Genomic DNA, 22,504 nt, shown 5'->3' with positions numbered 1-22,504 from the left:
CCAACAGCTGGGTTAGTCCATATTTGACCCAAAGTTGGGTTGAAACAACCCCACATTTTTTAGAGTGTAGATTGCCTAATCTTGATATATACCTATATAGTCTTTATACCTGACTTTGATTTTAAAACTGTTAAATATTTGTCTTTTTCTTAGAATTGTGATGGTAATTTTTTGGTTAATAATATTGTGATTTTGGCCAATTATTTCATTCATAAATGCAGATTCTTTAATACCCCCCGCCCCCCACCCACACACTTTTCCAGAAAGATTTAATGGTCTTCTTCAAATCCTTAAAACTCATTCGTCATAAAAAGCCCTTAACTATGTAATTTTTTACATTTATTTTTTGATGATTAAGCACCTTGTACACTATTTTATTTCTGTATTTATTAAATGTTCTAATTATGTTTATTTTGTTTATATATTTACCTTTGTTATGCTGCTATTTGGACTTATTGGAATTGATTTTTGGTGACACTTTATAATAACTTTCATTTATAAATCATTAACAAACATTATATAATGCTTAACAGATCATTAGTTAATGTAATTCACATTGCTAGAAATATGAGATAATGAACTTACTAAACATTACCTATTTATTAACATGATTATTTAATGTAAATTGAAATGCTTACAAATGTCAGTAAATTTTCAGTTCATCTGATCTTCATTTGTTGGTCTTTGTTTATTGTGTAGACCTCTATTTACACATCTTAACAAATAACCTATTCATTATTTGTTGTTGATGTTTTTGCAGTACCCAATCTAAAATGGAAACTATTCATCATTTGCAAATGTTTATAAATGTTTACTAATCATTAATACCTTTATGAGCAGTCATCTCGATGGCAAAAAGTGTCCCGAAAGACCTGAATTTACCCTATTCACACATATTTACTAATCATTTATTAATCATTTATTCATGTTTTTGCAGTAGCCAATCTAGTTGAAAAAGTTGAAACTATTCATCATTTGTAAATGTTTATAAACGATTACTAATCATTTAGTATCTTTATGGCCATTGGACTTTTAGCTACTGTAACAAGGTTTGTGTAAAGGGTGGCTGGTTAAGTTTAGCTAAATGCTTGCTAAAGACATAACAGATTGTAATTTTGGTGCAAAACAATGAATCATAAATAAACAGGAAAACAAATCATTTTGTAAAAGAAAATACTTGTTAATTTATCAAAACAATATAATTTAAATGGATTGAACTGTTCCCTTATAATAATCTAATTGACCCATGTACACTGTTGAGCCTTTAACTAACCCTTAAACCTACCCATACCACCAAACCTGTCCCTAAACTTACCCGTATCACACCTCAATAGCAGCAAAAGTGTTATGCATTAACACAAGCTTTTAATCATTTTACAACATCTGTTAAAATCATTTGTAAATATTCAGTAAGTGCTTGATCATATAGAATTAAAAAGTTTAATGACATTTTTAAGTATTTTAACTTACATGAAATAAAGATTTGTTTGAACATTATCTAATGTTTAATAGGTTTATTAACAAACATTAACAAGCACATTATCTCACATTTCTAACTCTTGAATATATATGAACTAATGATCCATTAAGCATTATATAATGTTATAATAAGTTATTATAAAGTGTTACCAGATTTTACTTACTGTTGTTTACTTACAGATTGTCGCGTATGGAGCATCAAGTATGTTGCTTCAGTTAAGCACTTTTTAATTATTTTTATATGAAAAGGAAAACATTACAGTAGAAGGATATAATTATAAAGAACAAAAGAATAAAAATGAACTACACATTTATTTGCATCATTTTTGCAACATAGTATAAAAAAAATATCTGAGAATATCTATAAATGCATGTTAAATAATTATATGGCCAATAATTATTATAATATCTAAAAGAAAAAAAAGCATTATGCAGTAAATTCAAATAGTAACACATTGTTTTACTTAACAAAAAGTCTTCTGATTATGCAATATGCATTAAAAGAAGCTATTGGGGCATGTTATCACATAGAGTATGTTTTTACAATGGGAGCTACATTTGAGCTTAAAAAAATGAATCTTTACTTGTTCTTAAAAAGGTCTTTAGTCTTAAACTTACCTTCATAAAGTTCAGCTTTTCCGTTGTAATTTGCTTTCAATATACAGTATAGTTGACACTTGCCTCAATGTTATGTGTTAGATGTTAGGCCAGTGTGGGTTGAATATTTACTTTTTACCAAGCAGCTATTAAAAAAATAAGATAATACTGACATTTTAATTTGGAGGACATAACCTGATTTACTGTAGGCTAGATTTGAACTAGGTGTGTTTGAAGTATCTTCCTGTTAATGCTAAGTTTTAAGCCAATTAGATTTCACATGAAACATCTTTTAAAGTAATTAGTGATCTCTGTAAATGAAGACAGATGATTTGTGAGCACACACACATTTGTTTGCTTGCCTTGGAAACCTCCATCTTTTTACCCACTGCTGACCTTTCACCTCGGCCCCAGAATAGAAGAGCTCATGACCCAGAAACAATGACCACTTTATTTCTGTACATGAGGTTTTTAGATAAAAATGTACATTTTAAATGGACACCCTTGCATTAAATACACGTCAGTAAAACCCTGAGAATCCATTTAATTCTCAGATCATTACGTGAATTTTCCTGTAAATAGAATGATTCAAAAACAAAAGAGCTTCTGAGGAAAATTTTTAGCTGTTTAGTTTTCTTTCCTGTGCCATTCCCCAAAATGCTGAAAACCACTCGACTGAAACTTCTGTGTTTGTTTTTCCAGAAGAGCTCATGGTGAGAGAGGCGACTTTCGCAGAACAGCACAAGACCTCAAGGTGCGCCACATGGAGCTCTGGTGTCTGCAAGCTGGAATTCAACCCACGTCTGTGGATTCAATTATCGGCAAACAAGACTTACTACATTAAACACACCAACCCAAATGTGTGGAGAACATCTATGATGTAAGAGTCCTGGACTGAATACCAAAAGAACAGAATAAAGAGGCTTTTTTAAATATTAGTTTTTTTTTATAATGCTATGCAAGATAAAACATTGTATAGTTCATCTGTAATATTATCCTAAAAAATGTGATTTTTTTTTGTTTGTTTGTCTTGTTTGGCAACACTAAGATTTTTATAATAAAAAAACTTCACTTGATTACTGGATACAACCAAAAAACAGCCAAAAGTGTGGACTGAATTTATGTTTCTTGTGACCTTAAAAAGGATTGTCCTTTTAAATCTGTTTTGCAGACAAATATACATTGTGCTCACGTGTGAATTTCTTTTCAAACTTTTTTTCTGAAGGACAAGCAGCCAAAAAGTGTTCAGCATGCATGGAAACTCCTTCAGTGTTGTTTAAAAAGCATCCCAGGATGAACCTCATGAAGCTGATTGAGAGAATGAATGGACTGAGCAGAGCTGGAAACTACACAAAAAGTTGCTACTTTGAAGAAGCTAAAATATAATACACATAATTGTATTATCATTTTTAGGACTCCACTATTATTCTAAAATGTGTAAAACAGTAATAATCAAGAATATTACTTTCCTTCCGCCGAGAACTCAAACTGTTGTAAATCTATTAGGTGTAAAATGCATTAGTACTTTTTCAGAAAAGACTCAGAAAACAAGCACCTCTTGTTTATTGGTTTGTGTTATTTATTTATTTGTGTGTGTGTGTGTGTGTGTGTGTGACTCAAATTCAGTACTTTCTTTCTGACTTTTACACATGAACCTTGGAATGGAATGAACGGTGTGATCTGTGAAGAACCAGGCTGCAGATGACGTCAGTGACGTGGTATAAAAGCAGAAGAGACGCAGACACAGATCTGTCTCCCTCCTCCCCTCTCTGCAGACACGGCTTCTTAACATGCTGTGGACTCTCTTGTTCAGCTGCAGCTTTTATCTGCACAGTGCTCTGGTTTCTGCTCAAGGAATATCCAGAGGTGAGTTGACTTCTGCACGTTTGCATTCTCTTTCAGTGAAAGAATAACTTCCATATATTCAAGGTTTGCACACTTTTGACCAATGAACTTCTATTATTTCTCCTGAGGTGACCATAAAATGCATACTTTTGTCATGTTTTGTACACGTTCAGGACTTTAAAAATATATCTATAATAGAAGACTTTTAAGTTTGTTAACATGTTCAGCTGAAAGCGCTTTACAGAAAGAATAAACTGTATCACAATATACATTCAAACAGATCTGCATTGGTCTCAAACGAAAAAAGTCATAAGACGAAATTCAAACATCTTTGTAGGGGATGATCTAAAGTGCACTGCAAGATTGTTCCAGAGAGAATATTTATATTTTCTGGATTATATACAATGTCCTGTTTGCCCCTCATAAATTAACAACTTTATTGTTATTATAATTATTTTTAAAAAGCTCCTAAAATCTTTTAACAGATACTGTTTGACGAGTAAAATGAGAATCTGTCATGTGGGCAGATTTTGGTATGTCTCAAAATATAATACTGCAGTAACATAATACTGCTGAAGAGAACATTTACATTCTATGCAGTTGCACGATAAAGATCAACATTTTAAGTGGCCCACCAGGCGAGATGAATAACCGATAAGTTGAGCTTATGGAAGACTGGAATGCATATGGAAAACACTGATGCTGCTAATGGAAAGAGCACACTTCCCTTCTGTTTGCCTGCACTGCCCTCTGGGAGGGGAACCTATGACAGAAGCCCCTCTTATTAAGTTTGATCTTAGATCTTTTTAATCATCAGTGGAGAAAAGCTAAACCTAACCCTTACTGGGACCCTAACTCCATAGAGCTGAGAAAGAAATGCTCTCGGGATTTGGATTACATGTTATGGTCATGCCTAAACACAGAAAACAGGATCCAACATTAACCCCTGCCAAGGCAACAGACTTGGATTGGGTTTTGCTATTCACAAACACACAGCATAAACAGATGAAGCGAGTGAGTTCTTGGCAAATTACTGTAATACATTTCCAGACTGCTATAATATCAGATGCTGAAAAATCATCCACATGCCTGCAGGAAAAGTCACTATATTTTGAGCGAAGCTTTATATGCATTAATCATGAAACCGTCCTGTTGTTCGTATGTAGTTGATACAGTCTTAAAGGGGCAGTTCACCCAAAAATGAATATTTACTCTTCAGTTTTTCACCCTCATGTCATTCCAAATCTGTATGACTGTCTTTCTTCTGCAAAAGGAAGATATTTATCAGATACCATAACCATAAAAGTATTATAAAAGTGCTCTATGCTGTATTCCAAGCCATTAGATAGCTTTAAACAGAATGAAACTTAATACATTATTGCTGAAATTCTTGACCTGATGTTGAGTAAATTCGACAATGTTTACTACAGATGGAGAGATTATTAAACAGATTAAAGGCACAAACCAGGAGCTTGCTGAAATCAAAGAACTACTGAAACAACAGGTAAATCATAAACCAAATCAAATGACCTGTCCAGTCATTTCCAAACATTTGAGAGGCTGGAGGGGGGAGGGGAGGAGCGGTGAGTGAATAGGCCTAATTTCTAAAATACTGAAAATACTGACAAGGATGTTATTGCATATTCTTAGGTTAAATGACTTTGTATAAAACCTCTGCTATTCACTCACACATCAATATATTTTCATAACATTCCGGCCCATTAAAAACCTAAATCACATAGTAGTTCTTATACACTTTTACAGAATACTGAACTCTTTGTTTTACAGATACAGGAAATTGTTTTCCTGAAGAACACGGTTATGGAGTGTGAAGCCTGTGGTGAGGAATTCTGAGCTTATGATTGCATTAGATTCATAACTGAGAGTGTTTCTGCTAAAAGTTGCATATTCTTTCTCTCATGTCCCGCTGTAGGCATGAGAGCAGTAGATCCACAGCCTTCATGCGTTCCCAACCCCTGCCACCCTGGTGTGGAATGCATAATGACAGCCAGCGGAATGAAGTGTGGTCTGTGTCCAGAGGGCATGACAGGAAATGGAACTCACTGCACAGATGTTGATGAAGTGAGTGGACTGTCTGAGCTGAATTAGGGTGAATTCCTATTGGAAGTGAGCATCCCTATGCCCTATTCACTCTGAAGGGAGCAGGGCGATAGTGGCTCATATTGAAGCTGTTTGGAACGCTCTTGGCAAAGGGAGCAATGAAAACCAATGAAATCAAAGACTTCAGATATACCAAGACGGTGCACTCATATTACTATGAATGGGAGAAAGTGCAATGTGCAATATGGAGGAATAAGTCCTGCCTTATAAATAAAAGAGCCAATCATCAAATGGAAAAGTGCTCCTTTTAGGTTTATCACTATTTTATACTTTATCCAATGGTATATAATAATTAATGAATAAATTAAAAATAAGCTATGTTTAAGTTAATATTAAGTGAAGTACATTTTAGACTCAACACTAACTTGATTTCTTTCCCTGATTTTTTCCATATCGATTTTTTTGCACTATTCTGCCAAAGAAAATAGTTCCAGATTGAAAGCAAGGCTGTTGCGTCTCTGATCAACATAGTGGTTCCTGAAGGCATCAGCTGTATTGAACAAATCGTTTGAATGAATCAATCAATGATTCACTCATTAAGACTTGCTGCACCTACTGCCAGTTTTAGTTTCATATGTAAAGTATAATTTCATGTTTTTTCAACATGTCATATTTCTATATTCAATATTTTATATTTAAAACATTAATCTCACCCGAGAAGACCCGAGAAAAGATTTTTAGGAAAAACATAGTTTTTTTTTCATGTCTTTACATTGTTTAGAGCATAAAAAAAAAGAAAAAAAAAAAGAAGATATTTCGTTCATAAGTTATGCTGTTTTTAAATCACCAATACAGTTTTAGTTTTCAGGATTTTTATTTTTACCAAACTTTGTATAATTAGTATCTCTGAAAAGCCCTGAATGTGCTCTGTACAGGACATCCAGACTTAAAACATGTATAGTAACATGTCATGTATAGTCTCAGAGAAATACACCAAAATATAATGTCCTCATATGAGGTCACAGGGTCTCAGGAGGTTAAAAATGTACAAATAGTGTAATTTGGAAAACAATTTAAGATGCCAAATATCACACCTTAATGGAAAAGTTCATTTCTGTCACTGGTTGTTGTCTTGGTTGCCCTTGATTTCCTTGAAAGGGACTTTTCCTTTTTTTCTTGAAAGGGAACATTTTCATGACAATGTTGACTGGTGTCCATCATTATTTTAGATGTTCTTACAACTGGAATGTCTTTCTATTGCAAATTTTATATGAAATGCATGGTGGATATGTCTGTAATTTATCACAATAAAACAAAATAACTTGATTTTTTTGCTATCTATATGTAAAGTAAAACTCTACCACCATCTAGCATTAGGAAAATTGTCTTTAAAGGGTGCAAAAACTCTTGGAATTCACCCTCTTGGAGTTTTTGTGGTTACAGTGTGGGATACTGTCTCTAAACGTTTTTAAAGAACAGATATTGGTAACACTTTATTTTGATAGTCCACTTTAGACATTCTGCAAGTAAATTTGCAGCCACATGTCAACTAGAAGTCATTAGTAGACCGTCTGCTTAATATCTGCTAACACTTTATTTTGATGGTCCCCCAACAGACACTCTACTGACTAGAAGTATGTCAACTTATTCTACTAACTATTCTACTAACCTAACAGTCTACTAATACTCGAATGAGAGTTGACATGTAGTTGCAACGTTACTTATAGTTAGTAGAATGTGTAAAGTGGACTATGGAAAAAGTATAATCCAGATATTTAATTTTTTGCACTTTACTGTGGACTAAGATTTTTGTTCTCTACTGTTTTTTGTTGTTTACAGTGTGCTGTAATGCCATGTCACATGGGGGTGAGATGCATTAACACATCACCTGGTTTTCGCTGTGGCCCCTGTCCTGCTGGGAACGTGGGGCCCCAGCTGCAGGGGGTGGGACTCGCCTATGCATCTGCCAATAAACAGGTATTATTTTTCTATGGGAATCTTTCAATTCAAATGCAGGCAATCAATGGATAAAAATGTTTGAAATTAAATGTAAATTCCTAAATGCAGGTCTGTACAGACATTAATGAGTGTGAGAACTCAAATGGAGGCTGCGTGGAGAACTCCAACTGCATCAACACACCAGTGAGTGATGCATTATGTTCTGTTAGTCGCAGAGCCAGAGCACCGTCTGTTCTGGTTCACAAACCCCCCCAAGAAAGTTCTGTTCTGATACACTGTAAAGAGGGACTTCCAGTATTTACCTCAAGGAATGATTTCTACCTGATCTGTCCCTAAAAATGCCCTTTATAACTGAATGAGGTGAAATTGGTTTAGTCATATTAAGGAATATTTTGGCTTCAGTAAATCCAGTTAATTTAGATGTGACCAAGTAAAGCATTATTTAGGTTACCTAATCATTTTTACAGTGAGGGGGAAATTTTACACAGATATGGGGAAAAACATCAATGCTAATTGCAATTAACCATATAATCATGCATTTAGGAGAGCAAAATAAAAATGCTAACGCCAAACATGACATGCAGAAAAAATTAGATAGCATGGCTACAAATTAAGAATTCATCCCATCCCATTACTTTTTAATTTGTGGCCACATCTTATTAATTTGTTCCCTCATTTTAGATAAATCATGTCCATGTTGTAGTAATTTAATCCCTTGTTTAGGTAAATCATGGCCACGTTGTCAAGTCACTTTTATTTATATAGTTCTATGTACAATATACTGATTGTTTCAAAGCAGCTTCACAGTAATAAACAGGAAAATAACAGAATCGATGCAAATTTAATCAAATAAGAGACAAATTCAAATTTTCCTGTAAAAAAGCTCTGTCATTATTGCTAAATCATGGTCAAGTTGTACTAGTCATGGCCACATTTGTACAACATATATGTATCAGTAAAAAAATCAAGGGAACAAATTAATAAGTTGTGGAAAGAAATTCCTAATTCATGACCAAAATATCCGCATGTATTGAGTACTGAAGGCACACAGTGAAAAATTTGTTTGTAAAAATAATTTGCCGTTTATTAAATCTGGCCCTTGGACTTTTTAAAGTTCCCTTGTGGTGAAAATCAAGTTTTTTATGTTGTTTATTTGTCTGTTTGGTGTTTTTAATATGCTTTTAGACAAACCATGTGCCAATCCATTTATCATCAAAACCATTGCTGAGTATTTTCTCCTTAAAACTGTAGTTTCCCAAAGGCAGTCACAGAAACGCGGTTTGAAACAGCCTTTTTTTTGCTATGTCACAAAATTCAATAACCAATCGCAGACGCACCTCTCCCGCATTGACATCCGCACGTAACATCGCGGGCGCGATTTGGAATCACAAACTTGGCGAGAAGGGTCTGGCTGCAGACTTGCACTTGCACTCTCAGACTTGCACTCTCAGACACTTGCGCTTCCGCAATTGACATTACTTACAGTCTTTTTTATTTTGTTCTATTTATTGATTACTTTTTGTTTGAATCTCTCAACATTTTTCAACAGTAGCCAGGTGGTGAATAATCATTAAATCACCACCACAGCGTCTTGTCTCCATTGGCAACACGCACGATTTGTGTCCATTGCAAGTGACGTTGCAGGTAGCGGAGAGTGCAAGTGAAGATTGCAAATGACATTGTAATTTAGTTTATTTTTTCTTGTCTTCACCACCTGGCTACTGTTGTAAAATGTTGAGAGATTCAAACAAAAAGTAATAAAAAATAGAACAAAATAAAAAATAAAGACTGCAAGTGACGTCGCTAGCGGAAGCGCAAGTGTCTGAGAGTGCAAGTCTGAGAGTGCAAGTGTAAGGCTGCAGCCAGACCCTTTTGAATTTGGCTGCATTTGAGTCTTCAAGCCATTTTGAGGACACAACATCGTCAAGTAAGTAAATTTAATGAATGTTACAGTATCCACTGTAGTTGTCCGCTAGTAAAAACAGGTTTTATCAGTCATTATCCGTGTACGAACCAGCGCAAACAGATAATGTTACCTCACAAAGTTATCCATCAGTCTCCTTGCTTATGTTGAGCATACCAGATTATTTCTGGTTCAAACACATATGGCTTAATTAAACCAATATTTCCTCTTACCATTGTATCGCGTTTACTACAGTTCAGTTAGTGGATCAGGAGGCGCTGGCTCATGGCTGGCTGCTAGTGGAGGCGGGGCTAATTTGCGTATTCATAGATCTGGGTATAGTAATTGAGGCAAGGGTGTACAGTTGCATTCAAGCTATTTTAAGGCATGAGAAAATTATTTTCACAAGAAAAAACATTTAAATATGTCGTTTTGATGATCAAAGGTGAGTTTTAAAGGGTAACATTTTTGACTACAGGGGGACTTTAAGAAAAATAATTAAAAATAAATAATTCCCTGTCAAAGTATATTCATCCAAACTACACTCACTGACCACGTTATTAGGTTCACCTGGCTAGTACCAGGTTGGACCCCCTTTTGTCTTCAGAATTACCTTAATTCTTCATGGCAGGTGCTAGAAACATTCTCAGAGATTTTGCGAATCTTTTGTTCCTCCACATCCCAAATGTGCTCTTTCAGATTGAGATCCTGTGACTGTAGAGGCCGTTTGAGTATAGTGAACTCATTGTCATGTTCAAGAAACCAGTTTGAGAGATGATTTGAGCTTTGTCACATGACACAGCATCCTGCTGGAAATAGCCGTGATAAGATGGGTACACTGTGGATGGACATGGTCAGCAACAGTACTCAGGTAGACTGTGGCGTTTAAATGAAGCTCAATTGGTACTAAGGGGCCCAAAGTGTGCAAAGAAAATATCCATTACACCATTACTCCACCACCAGCAGCCTGAACTGTTGAGGATGGCAGGATGGATGCATGCTTTCATGTTGCTTATGCTAAATTCTGACCCTACCATCTGAATGTTGCAGCAGAAATCAAGACTCATCAGAGCAGGCAACCTTTTCCCAATCTTCTGTTGTCCAATTTTGGTGAGCCCATGCAAATTGTAGCCTCAGTTTCCTGTTCTTAGCTGACAGGAGTGCCACCTGGTATGGTCTTCTGCTGCTGTAGCCCATCAGGAATATTTTATTGCTCAGTGGTTGCTCTTTCTAACCTCAGGAGACGTAGTTGTGATTCTCATGTATTTCTCATTTTAGTCTCAACATTGTCTCAGATGTTTCTCCTAAAAATCCTTAGGAGAAATAAAAGTAGACACAACTGAGACATGAGAAAGTTCTGAAAGAAAGGAATACAAAATGACAATGAGAGAGAAACGTGTGAGAAACATGGGAGATTATTTTATTGTCTTGCAGTAATCTCTTGCAAGACTCCATTATAAAAATGTTTTACTACTCAGTGGTTGCTTCTTTTTTTTATTGAAATGGGGTTTTTCTCCTTTAATGGTCAGGACAGTAGGAGTAGAGACAGGAAACAATTGGACAGGTGAGAATTGAACAGGAGCGGGAAAGTACCTTTAGCTGGGATTTGAGATATCAGCTTTGTCTTAAGATGTCTTCAGTTTAATTTTAGGAGAAACATTAAACCTTTACTAATATTGTAAATACTAAAACTATCATTTAAATAGCATTAAACATTTCAGAATATCAAGGATTACTAGTTTAAATGTTTAAATTTATTTTCAATGTCCAGCATTGTATATACACCACATTTTCGTTGGGGGGACGTTGAATGAAACGCATTTGTCCATGTTTCACTCCGTCTCGAACCGCGCTCGTGGAAAGCGCTTGAGAAAGTGTCTCTTCCGTGGCTCGGTACGCTTTCAACTCATTTTTTAGTCTCGAGCAAGACTGTACGACATTCACATTAGCCTACATGATTTGACTGATTTTTACGTAGAAAGGGCGACAGCGCACCGCATTAAAATAAATGATCATTCATGTTTTCATAACCGCTGGCCAAATTCAAAAATGAAACTAAAATTAAATCAGCTTTGAGAGCAAGTGGGCCCCCTGGTGTTTTGGGGGCCCTACGCAGCTTGCGTATTTTGCGTATAGGGAGGATCGGCTCTGCATCCGGTACATTACTATTTCCAAATTCCAACAACAAATGATGTGCCTAAGTACGTAAACATTGTCTCATAAAAAGTAACATTATCCTTATTTCTGCATAATTTCTCTCTCAATATAGCCTTTAACTCAGAATTTATGATTTCCCCCCCTTTATTTAGTGCTTTTCAAGTACTTGACTTGATGCACACTTTGTAAAGTTGTTGAGATCTCTTCTAAAGCATTACAGGAGACAAATATGAGACCCCCAGATTATTTAGCTAAAGAGAAAAATCTAAGCACAGTGTGTGATGTTGTTGAGATCTCTAATATAAACTTTTGAGGAGACAAATGTGAGAGATTCAGAGTCTCAAGCTAAGGAGAAAAATCTGAGCAGTGTTTTATGTTGTTGAGATCTCTAATATAAACTTTTGAGGAGACAAATGTGAGAGATTCAGAGTCTCAAGCTAAGGAGAAAAATCTGAGCAGTGTTTTATGTTGTTGAGATCTCTAATATAAACTTTTGAGGAGACAAATGTGAGAGATTCAGAGTCTCAAGCTAAGGAGAAAAATCTGAGCAGTGTTTTATGTTGTTGAGATCTCTAATATAAACTTTTGAGGAGACAAATGTGAGAGATTCAGAGTCTCAAGCTAAGGAGAAAAATCTGAGCAGTGTTTTATGTTGTTGAGATCTCTAATATAAACTTTTGAGGAGACAAATGTGAGAGATTCAGAGTCTCAAGCTAAGGAGAAAAATCTGAGCAGTGTTTTATGTTGTTGAGATCTCTTCTAAAGCTTTAAAGGAGACAAATGTCAGAGATCCAGAGTCTGTAGCTAAGGAGAAATATATCTGAGCACAGTGTGTGATTTTGTTGAGATCTCTTCTAAAGCTTTAAATGAAACAAATGTGAGATATCCAGTGTCTGTAGCTAAGGAGAAATATATCTGAGCACAGTGTGTGATGCTGTTGAGATCTTGTTTTAAACATTTTGGAGGAGACAAATGTGAGACCACCAGTCTTTAGACTAGGAGAAATATCTGAGCACAGTGTGTGATGTTGTTGAGATCGCGTTTAAAGCTTTAAAGGAGACCATTGTGACAGTGTTAAGAGTTTTTGTCGCAGGAGCCAAGTTTGAGAAGCAGGAGACTCAAGCAAAAATCTCAATTCGATATAAAAGTAACCTCATTTCTGTCTAGGAGAAATATTTGAGATGTTAAAGAGATCTCACTTTTGATTTTTCTTTCCTATGGGTTGTTCAAAGTCACTTAAATCACCTTTCTTTCCCATTATGATGCTTGGTTTGAACTTCAGCAGAGCTTCTTGACCATGTCTATATGCTTAAATGCATTGAGCTGCTGCCATGTGATTAGATGATAAGTATTTACATTAACTAGCAGTTGAACAGGTATACCTGATAAAGTGACCGGTGAGTGTATTTTGGCACAAATTCATTTGCCACCTAGTAGAATCTAGCTGAATTAGGCAGATGCTAACATGGGCAGGTTGCAATACATGCCCTTATCCTTAAAACTGTGAACATAATTGTGTAAGATAACAAAAAAGGACCCAGACTGCATGAAATACCAGTTACAGATTTGGTATTGTGTTGGGCCAACAAAACGTAAAAACTAACCAAACCACTGGTCTTTAAAGTTTGAGAAATGGATTTATATCAATCATTTGGATCATCATTCTTTTCAATCTCCTTGTTTATGTGAGTCATTGTGTGTTCATGGCAGGGCTCTTTTCGCTGCGGCCACTGCAAGACTGGTTTTGTTGGGGATCAGGTGAAAGGCTGCAAACCTGAGCGGGCCTGTGGTAATGGTCAGCCCAATCCTTGCCATGCCAGCGCAGAATGCATTGTTCACCGTGATGGACAGATTGAATGCGCAGTAAGTCAATGATCTTATTTCACACATGAAACACATGTTCTACAAGGTCTTACTAATATAATCTGCTTTAGTGTGGAGTTGGATGGGCTGGCAATGGATACTTATGTGGAACAGACACTGATATTGATGGCTTCCCGGATGAAAAGTTGGAATGTGTGGAAAGAAACTGTGCAAAGGTAAAAAATGAAAACAAGATAAAAAATGTATTGCACTAAGCATTAAGTAAAAACTGCGTAAAAAAGTAAAGAACTTGTTAACTAGAACCTTCTCTCAGTGGTGAGATCTCAGTTAAATGGTTTTCCAGGACAACTGCCTCACCGTTCCAAACTCTGGCCAAGAGGATGCAGACAAGGATAACATTGGTGATGCATGTGATGATGATGCAGATGGAGATGGGATCCTAAACACAGAGGTCAGAGGTCACCATACCACCTTAATTAAATGCAGTTGAATTATATAACCAGATATATGTAATGAAAATACATGGGAGACTCGTCTCCTCCTTTAATGCTTCCTTAGAAAAAAAAAAAGAATTTGGCCAAAGGCTATCATAGAAGGTTGCTGCCTACCTTTTGGAACAGACTTCATGTTAGTTAGTAAGATTTGAGGGACTGTAATCTCCACTTCTCATGACCTTCTTACTGTTTACTTCTCTGATAGGACAACTGTGTGCTGGTCCCCAACGTCAATCAGAAGAACATTGATCAGGATGATTATGGAGATGCTTGTGATAACTGCCGTCTGGTAAAAAACAATGACCAGAAGGACACAGATGGTGATGGTCAGGGTGATGAATGTGATGATGACATTGATGGGGATGGTAAAACTTCAGATGTTTCCTTCATTGGGATAATATGAACATTTGCATTGGTCAAACTGAAAAGTTGTGTTTTGCTTTACAGGAATCAAAAATGATAAAGATAATTGCAAAAAGGTGTCAAACCGTGACCAGAAAGACAGAGACGGTGATAATGTTGGTGATGCTTGTGACAGCTGTCCCTATGTCCGCAACCCTGATCAGGTCTGATTAACACCCTACTCTCTAACTCTGAAGGTGATGGAGGTGGAATCAAAATATGATTCCAAGAAACTGAGGCATTAAAAGTGCCTACGTAACCCACATTTCTCCTTCTTTCTGCCACAGATGGATGTGGATAATGACTTGATTGGTGATCCTTGTGACACAAACAAAGATAGGTATTACATCACTCCAGTTGTTGATTGTCATAGGTCACACCCCTAATCAGAATGTTCAATCCAATGCTTTGGTCTCTATCATCAGTGATGGAGATGGGCATCAGGATTCTCGAGACAACTGTCCTGCAGTTATCAACAGCTCCCAGCTGGACACCGACAAGGATGGCATTGGAGATGAATGTGATGATGATGATGACAACGATGGCATTCCCGATCTCCTTCCACCCGGTCCGGACAACTGCCGTCTGGTTCCAAACCCACTGCAGGAGGACTTAGATGGTCAGGCTTTAATGTTTGGAAACCTCACTTTCATCAAACTGTTGATATTAATCCCATTATTCTGAATAAAATAATCTCCTGTTCAAAAAAACAGCTTATGTTGTGTTTTGGATGATGGCCCCTAATATCTAATGCTGGTGTCCCCACCAGCCTTCTTAACTAGTTTAACCGACAAGATTTGAATGACCAGCTTGACTAACGCCTAACCAGCATTGAAATTCATTCTGAACTAATTTGTTCTTTTACGACCCAGCTTGGAAATGGATCTTCAGCCATTGTCTGATCTTGCCGACTTGTGATGAATGTCAAATCACAATCATCCGCATCGTTTTCTTGACTTTTGATTCGCAGGTGATGGGATTGGCAATGCTTGTGAGAATGACTTTGACAATGATACATATAGCGACGTCATCGATGTTTGTCCTGAGAATGCTGAGGTCACTCTCACCGACTTCAGAACCTATCAGACTGTGGTTCTGGATCCAGAAGGAGATGCGCAGATCGATCCAAACTGGGTGGTGCTCAATCAGGTCTGTCTGCCTCTTTCTGCCTCATGGATGGTTGCACTCAAAGTTCTCACAGTATAAACTTTACCAAGGAATGCTCATCTTTTTCTACAGGGAAGAGAGATTGTTCAGACCATGAACAGTGATCCTGGACTGGCTGTTGGTAAAAGACAATGACAAGAAAAACAAAAAGTAGATGTGCTGTCAAAAGTTTGTTCCAAGCTTGTTTCCTTCTGGGTACTCTAACAGGCTACACAGCCTTCAATGGTGTGGACTTCGAAGGGACGTTTCATGTGAATACTGAGACGGATGATGACTACGCAGGCTTTATCTTTGGCTATCAGGACAGCTCGAGCTTCTATGTGGTGATGTGGAAGCAAGTGGAGCAGATTTACTGGCAAGCCAATCCTTTCCGAGCTGTAGCTGAGCCTGGCATTCAACTGAAGGTGTGATCTGGTTTCTTTAATTATAGAGTGACAACTTATTTAATTTCTTATATATGATGTAGTATTTGTTTCTGTATGTTGTTGGTAGGCAGTGAAATCAGACACGGGACCTGGAGAAAACCTGCGGAATTCACTCTGGCACACAGGGGACTCGACAAACCAGGTGAAACTCTTGTGGAAAGATTCAAGAAATGTTGGCTGGAAAGACAAGACCTCCTACCGCTGGTTCCTGCAGCACAGACCCCAAGAAGGCTACATCAGGTATAATCAGATTGGACAATGTTTCATGTACAAATCATCCTGTCATTCATTCACAATATTCCTACGCATGTTTAGGTAAATACTCTGCATATCTTGCATACAGGGTTCGGTTCTATGAAGGTCAGCAGATGGTAGCAGACACAGGAATTATCATCGACACAACCATGAGAGGAGGCAGACTGGGAGTTTTCTGCTTCTCCCAGGAGAACATCATCTGGGCCAACCTGCGCTACAGATGCAACGGTCAGTTCTTTTAATGAAATACCTTTGAAATACATTAAAAATGGAAACATGTGTACACTCACTCAAAGAGCTTAGTGTCCGGCCTACATATGAATTCCCAACATCGACAAAGTTCTATACATGCTCGGCCGTTTGTGTGTTCATTTATTTATTTTGGCTCATTTGAAAGTACACTATATGGACAAAAGTATTGGGAGACACATCTCTTAGTTATTGAATTTAGGTGTTTCAATCAGACCCATTTCCACAGAAGTATAAAATCAATTACCTAGCTATGCAGTCTGTATTTACAAACATTTATGAAAAAATGGGTCATTCTGAAGAGCTCATTGATTTCAAGCTTGGTATGCCACCTTTGTGATAAATCAGTCCATGAAATTTCACCCTTGCTAGATATTCCACAGTCAACTGTAAGAGATGTTATTGGAAAGTAGAAGCATTTGGGAACACCAGCAACTCAGCCATGAACAGAAGACCACGTAAGGTCACAAAGCAGGGTCAACGAGTGCAGAGGCACATGGTGCATAAAAGTTGCCAATGCTCTGCTAATTCCATAGCTGAAGAGTTTCAAACTTCCACTGCCATTAATATCTCCACAACAAATGTATGGCGCTTAATGGAATGGGTTTCCATGGCCGAGCAGCTGCATGCAAGCATCACATCCACAATAATCAGATGGAGTGGTGTAAAACACACAACCACTGGACTCTGGAGCAGTGGAAACCTGTTCTGTGGAGTGACGAATCATGCTTCTCTGTTCAGCAGTCTGATGGGCCAGGAGAATGTTACCTGCCTGACTGCATTGCGCCAACTGTAAAGATTGGTGGAGAGCGATAATTTGGTCGCTATTTTTCAGGGGTTGGGCTAGGCTCCTTACATCCAGTGAAGGGAAATCTTAATTCTTTAGCATACTAAGACATTTTGGACAATGCTATGCTTCTGCTCCAGCATGACTGTGCCCCAGTGCACAAAGCAAGGACCATAAAGACGTGGTTGGATGAGTTTGGTCATCGGCGGCCATCTTTGAAATGCCTCTCGGGCATGTAAGTGCAGCTCTTATCTCTTCGAATATGGAAACATCAAATTCTCCAAAACTGTTCGCCAAGCTTACAATTAAATTTCATATCTGAAATCACCAATGAAATCTGACAACAACTGTCTCATAATTGTTGTTTCTTTTGCTAAAATAGTGTTAAAAAAGCGTATTTTTCAGGCTAGACCAGCCAGTGCGCATGCACATTCCTAAGCCTTAGAATGCTGAATGTTTCTATAGCAACCGGGATTTCTAACGGCAGCTGCAGTGATGCGATTATTTTACCGATTAGCGATTGGTTCTTTTACTCAGAAGGCAGGGCTTCCATTGATTGAGCGGCCATATTTAGCGTTGCATTTTTTCCCCATTTAAAACTATATGAGTGACACGTCTTGGGTATTCTATAGTCTTTGGTTTGGTGTGGAAGACCTTGACTGGCCCACACAGAGCCCTGACCTCAACCCCATCAAACACCTTTGGGATGAACTGGAACGAACCAGGCCTTCTCGTCCAACATCCGTGCCTGACCTCACAAACGCTCTACTAGATCAATGGGCAAAAATTCCCACAGAAACACTCCAAAATCTTGCGGAAAGCCTTCCCAGAAGAGTGGAAGCTGTTGTCACTGCAAAGGGGGACCAACTCCATATTAATGACTGTGTATTTAGATTGCAAAACTCCATGTTGACAGTATGGTCAGGTGTCCCAGTAGTTTTTTCCATATAGTGAACTTCAAGCTGCCAATAGGAGTATAGTACTCCCAGCTCTGCTGAACACATTTTTCTATTTTTAAAGTTATCATGAAATGAAAATTCAATCTATTTATGTTCTACTTTATTGATAAACATTCAATGTCTTTTTAGCATTATTCGTAGGAGCATGTTTATGACAGAAAGTAATAATTTCACAATCAATCTTATTTTGGTGGCCTCGCTTTTCATGATCCAATTCCCAATTTATTTTCTTTGAATTTCATATAGAATCCAGCAGATTTTCTCTTTAAGTCAGCGCAGAAGGACCTCATCTGGGCCTGCTCAGTGTTGTCTGTTATCTAAATGAAATCTGTTACGAGCATACAAAATTCACAGTCACATCTGAGGAGAGAATGAATAAATCAGCTGTATTGTATTTCTTCTTTTTTTTAGATACAATCCCTGAGGACTTTGAGACATTCAGAACGCAGCAAATCCAGCTTTTTTAAAGCCAAACTCAACATCACCCAAGTTCTTTTTTTTTTTTTTTTTTACAAGATTAATGAATTTGAGTTGTATATTTCTGTGTGTCAGACTCCACTTTTTATACTTTGCGAACCTTAGTAAACAAGCTTTCCTCATAACCCCCTAATGACAGACATAAATTGACAACACTGCATTAGCACTGAGGTCACAAACGCCAGAATTCAAATATATATATATATGTATTTTAAAAACACGTACAGAAATACAGGTTACAAAATATAAATGTTATAACAAGAAGGCTCTGATATATGCAGCTGAGACATCATGCACATCCATATTTAGCATATTTTTTTCTGAGAAAGGAAGAGGACCAGCAAAATGACAAAGACGAAAATCAGTTCCTTCTACACTCAGTTACCACAAATAGGAGACAAAGATGACCACACCAGCACAGCAACTATAGAACTGGGCGTCTGGATATATCCAACCCAATAAAAGCTCTAGACAACCACAAACTATATGCCCTAATATACCATTAACTCCAATAAAGAGCGAGCACTGTTTATGCTTAGAAAATGAGAGATCACAAAGATTTGATGTGCATTCTGTAACCTAACACTCTGGTGAGCGGTTTGTTGTCTTTTAACACTTATTAAACCTGCCTTAAGTGAGATGACGGTTAACAAAATAAAAAAATAGATCATCTCTACAGAAAGAAATCGATGTAGATGGCACTTAGTTTATGCTAATGCTATGATTTAAGGGGAAGGGTTGTTATACTGCTCAGCTCTATCCTATGGGTGACTATCATTATGTTTATCAAGAAATACATCCCAACTAGTCAGCTACATCCTTACTAGTCTTAAAGGTAAGGACATGGTAATCATGGTAACTAACTGCTCAGCAGTTCTATAAGGCTTAAAGGGGAATTTACTCTAAAGGGGGTTTGCTCTCACACAAATAATCAGGACACAAATGAATGATTCCAACACACACGTAAGTGCTGTTAGCTAAAACCGCTCCAGTTTGGCTGCATGCTGCATGTGCATCAACAACAGATTATTTGCCCAATAAACACATGCAGTCTGCCCACATCTCCTAATGTTTCACATGTTAAAACAACAAATAGACTGAGCCCTTTTTTCGGTTTGCATTGGGAAGTCACATATACGCTTCCAGAATTGTTTTCCCTCTGAATTATCAGTGCAATACAGAAAACAGTTCACAAAGAACACCTTCACGATAAACTGGGGGGCAAATGCATGTACAGGGTTGAACAGTCTGCATTCTCATAAGGTAAAACAGTCCAAGTTTCGTGAGCAAAGCAGCCAGAAGATTTAGAAGAAATGCACATACGTCAGTATGAAAGCTGCCGTATCTTCGAGATTTCTGACAGGATTTCAAACAGAATCTCCAGATGCAAGGGCCGCGCGAATCGACGGGGCAAGGGAATGACCCAACTGAAGATATCAAACATGCTACAATCGCGATGAGCAGGAAAATGCTACAGTGACCGAAAACAAAAAACAGCAACATAACAGATCAGGAAAAAAACAATAGTGCTTTGGTCAAGCATTGTCAAGCAGGTCATTTGGTGTAATGCACTAATGCACTAAATGTAAAGATAATAACACAGAGCCTCACATTCTGTTTCTAAACATGATCATAGACGTGGTAAAATGACACCACTAGCATGCACTGTGTCTCGGGGGTCTATATTGTTTTGTGCAGTGAATCTTTTTACTGGAATCAGCCAAGCTATTGAAGACCTCATACCAAAAAGCTAACGAAGACCTCGTTCTAAAGGTTTTTTCTCATTTTGACATGCAGTCGTCATATTCCAGTGATAAGCTTTATGTACACTATTTTCAGGAGAGAAACACGCTCATGGAAAACATATGAAAACAACAGGAGAAATATTCTGAATGGCACAGTTTGAGGAATAGCGAGTATTGCGGTTTTTGTTACGTCTAATAAACTACAGTGTATGCACCATCTGAGCCAATCACTATTTCTCAGTCCTAAGAATACTATTCATATTCAACCAGAAATATTCCAGATTGTTGGTTGATTAACGCTTTTAGTTTGCATAGGAATCACAAATTGGATTTGCACAGTTTTAAGAGTTATTATTTCTTTCAAGGACCCAGATGACCAAAATATATCTGGCTCAGGAAACATCTTGTTTAATTGCCAAAAACTTTACGTTGCTATTCATCCCCAGTATTATAAATATGTTGTTTATTAGATACAGTGGGGTCCAAAAGTCTGAAAATGACAATGCTTTACTTTAAATAAAAATCTAAACTGTTATCTATGGAAGCTTGTTTTCGACATGGGATAAAAAAAAAAAGTAATTGTGACTTTATATCTCACAATTCTGACTTTTATTCTCTGAATTCTAAGTTTATATCTTGAAATTTTTTTTTTCCAGCAACTAAAAAATAAATAAAGGTAATTGCATCTTTTCATCTCATAATTTTGACTCTCACAATAGTGAGTTTATATCTCACAATTGTAAGTTAAAGGGATAGTTCACCCAAAAATGAAAATTTGATGTAGGCGACTTTGTTTCTTCAGTAGAACACAAACGAAGATTTTTAACACAAACCGTTGCAGTCTGTCAATCTTATAATTGAGGTGAACGGGAATCACGGCTAAAACATACAATAAAACAAAAAAAAAAACATACACAAACAAAACCAAATTAAACTCTGCGGCTCGTGACGATACATTGATGTGTAAAGACACAAAACGATCGGTCTGTGCAAGAAACTGAACAGTATTTATATCGTTTTTTAACTCTGATTCAGGCAATGTCCGAACTGTTCTGAGCGCATTCTCAACAGCAGGCGTGTGAGGCGTCTTCTTCTTCTTCTTGCTTTATTGTGGATCGCAGACTTATAAGTGCATTACTGCCACCTATCTCTCAAGTGGACCATTGACACTCCTAATTGAGATTGTAGCTAGAGTGTCAATGGTGCATTTGAGAGATAGGTGGCAGTAATGCACTTATAAGTCTCACTTATAAGTATCTACCAAGTCCCTTTACACACTCCTGTATAGTAGGTGGCGATATGCAATAATTACAAGTTGCAAAAGCCAAGAAAAAAGAAGAAGAAGAAGAAGAAGAAGAAGATGCCTCACGCGCCTGCTGTTGAGAACGCGCTCAGGAGGACGCGCTCAGGACAGTTCGAGCAGTTCGGACACTGTGTGAATCAGAGGTAAAAAACCATATAAATATTCTTCAGTTTCTTGCACAGACCGATCATTTTGTGTCTTTACACATCAATGTATCGTCACGAGCCGCAGGGTTTAATTTGGTTTTGTTTGTGTATGTTTTTTCGACTCTCAAAGCCGTGATTCCCATCCACCTCCATTATATGACTGACAGACTGCAACGGTTTGAGTTAAAAATCTTCGTTTGTGTTCTACTGAAGAAACAAAGTCACCTACATCTTGGATGCCCTGGGGGTAAGCAGATAAACATCAAATTT

At 37.2% G+C, this 22,504-nt stretch overlaps 1 protein-coding gene across 1 annotated transcript; it reads left to right on the top strand.

Annotated features, from left to right (window-relative positions):
- The first annotated feature begins 3,691 nt into the window (after positions 1-3,691).
- Positions 3,692-21,280, top strand: LOC107665851 (thrombospondin-4-like). Its single transcript, XM_016456908.1, has 19 exons — positions 3,692-3,942; positions 5,352-5,425; positions 5,710-5,761; positions 5,855-6,003; positions 7,822-7,959; positions 8,050-8,124; positions 13,712-13,864; positions 13,936-14,040; positions 14,169-14,276; positions 14,525-14,684; positions 14,767-14,885; positions 15,009-15,061; positions 15,147-15,340; positions 15,692-15,870; positions 15,961-16,009; positions 16,096-16,292; positions 16,381-16,553; positions 16,657-16,796; positions 18,975-21,280. The coding sequence occupies exons 1-19, from the start codon at positions 3,867-3,869 to the stop codon at positions 19,028-19,030; spliced, it is 2,250 nt and encodes a 749-aa protein (XP_016312394.1). The 5' UTR covers positions 3,692-3,866; the 3' UTR covers positions 19,031-21,280.
- Positions 21,281-22,504: the final 1,224 nt, after the last annotated feature.

Source organism: Sinocyclocheilus anshuiensis, unplaced genomic scaffold (genome assembly GCF_001515605.1).
Source record: "Sinocyclocheilus anshuiensis isolate Anshui unplaced genomic scaffold, SAMN03320099.WGS_v1.1 scaffold920, whole genome shotgun sequence".
NCBI lineage: Eukaryota > Metazoa > Chordata > Actinopteri > Cypriniformes > Cyprinidae > Sinocyclocheilus > Sinocyclocheilus anshuiensis.
Note: the sequence above shows the minus strand (reverse complement) of the source record. Positions and strands in the feature narration are given on the sequence as shown.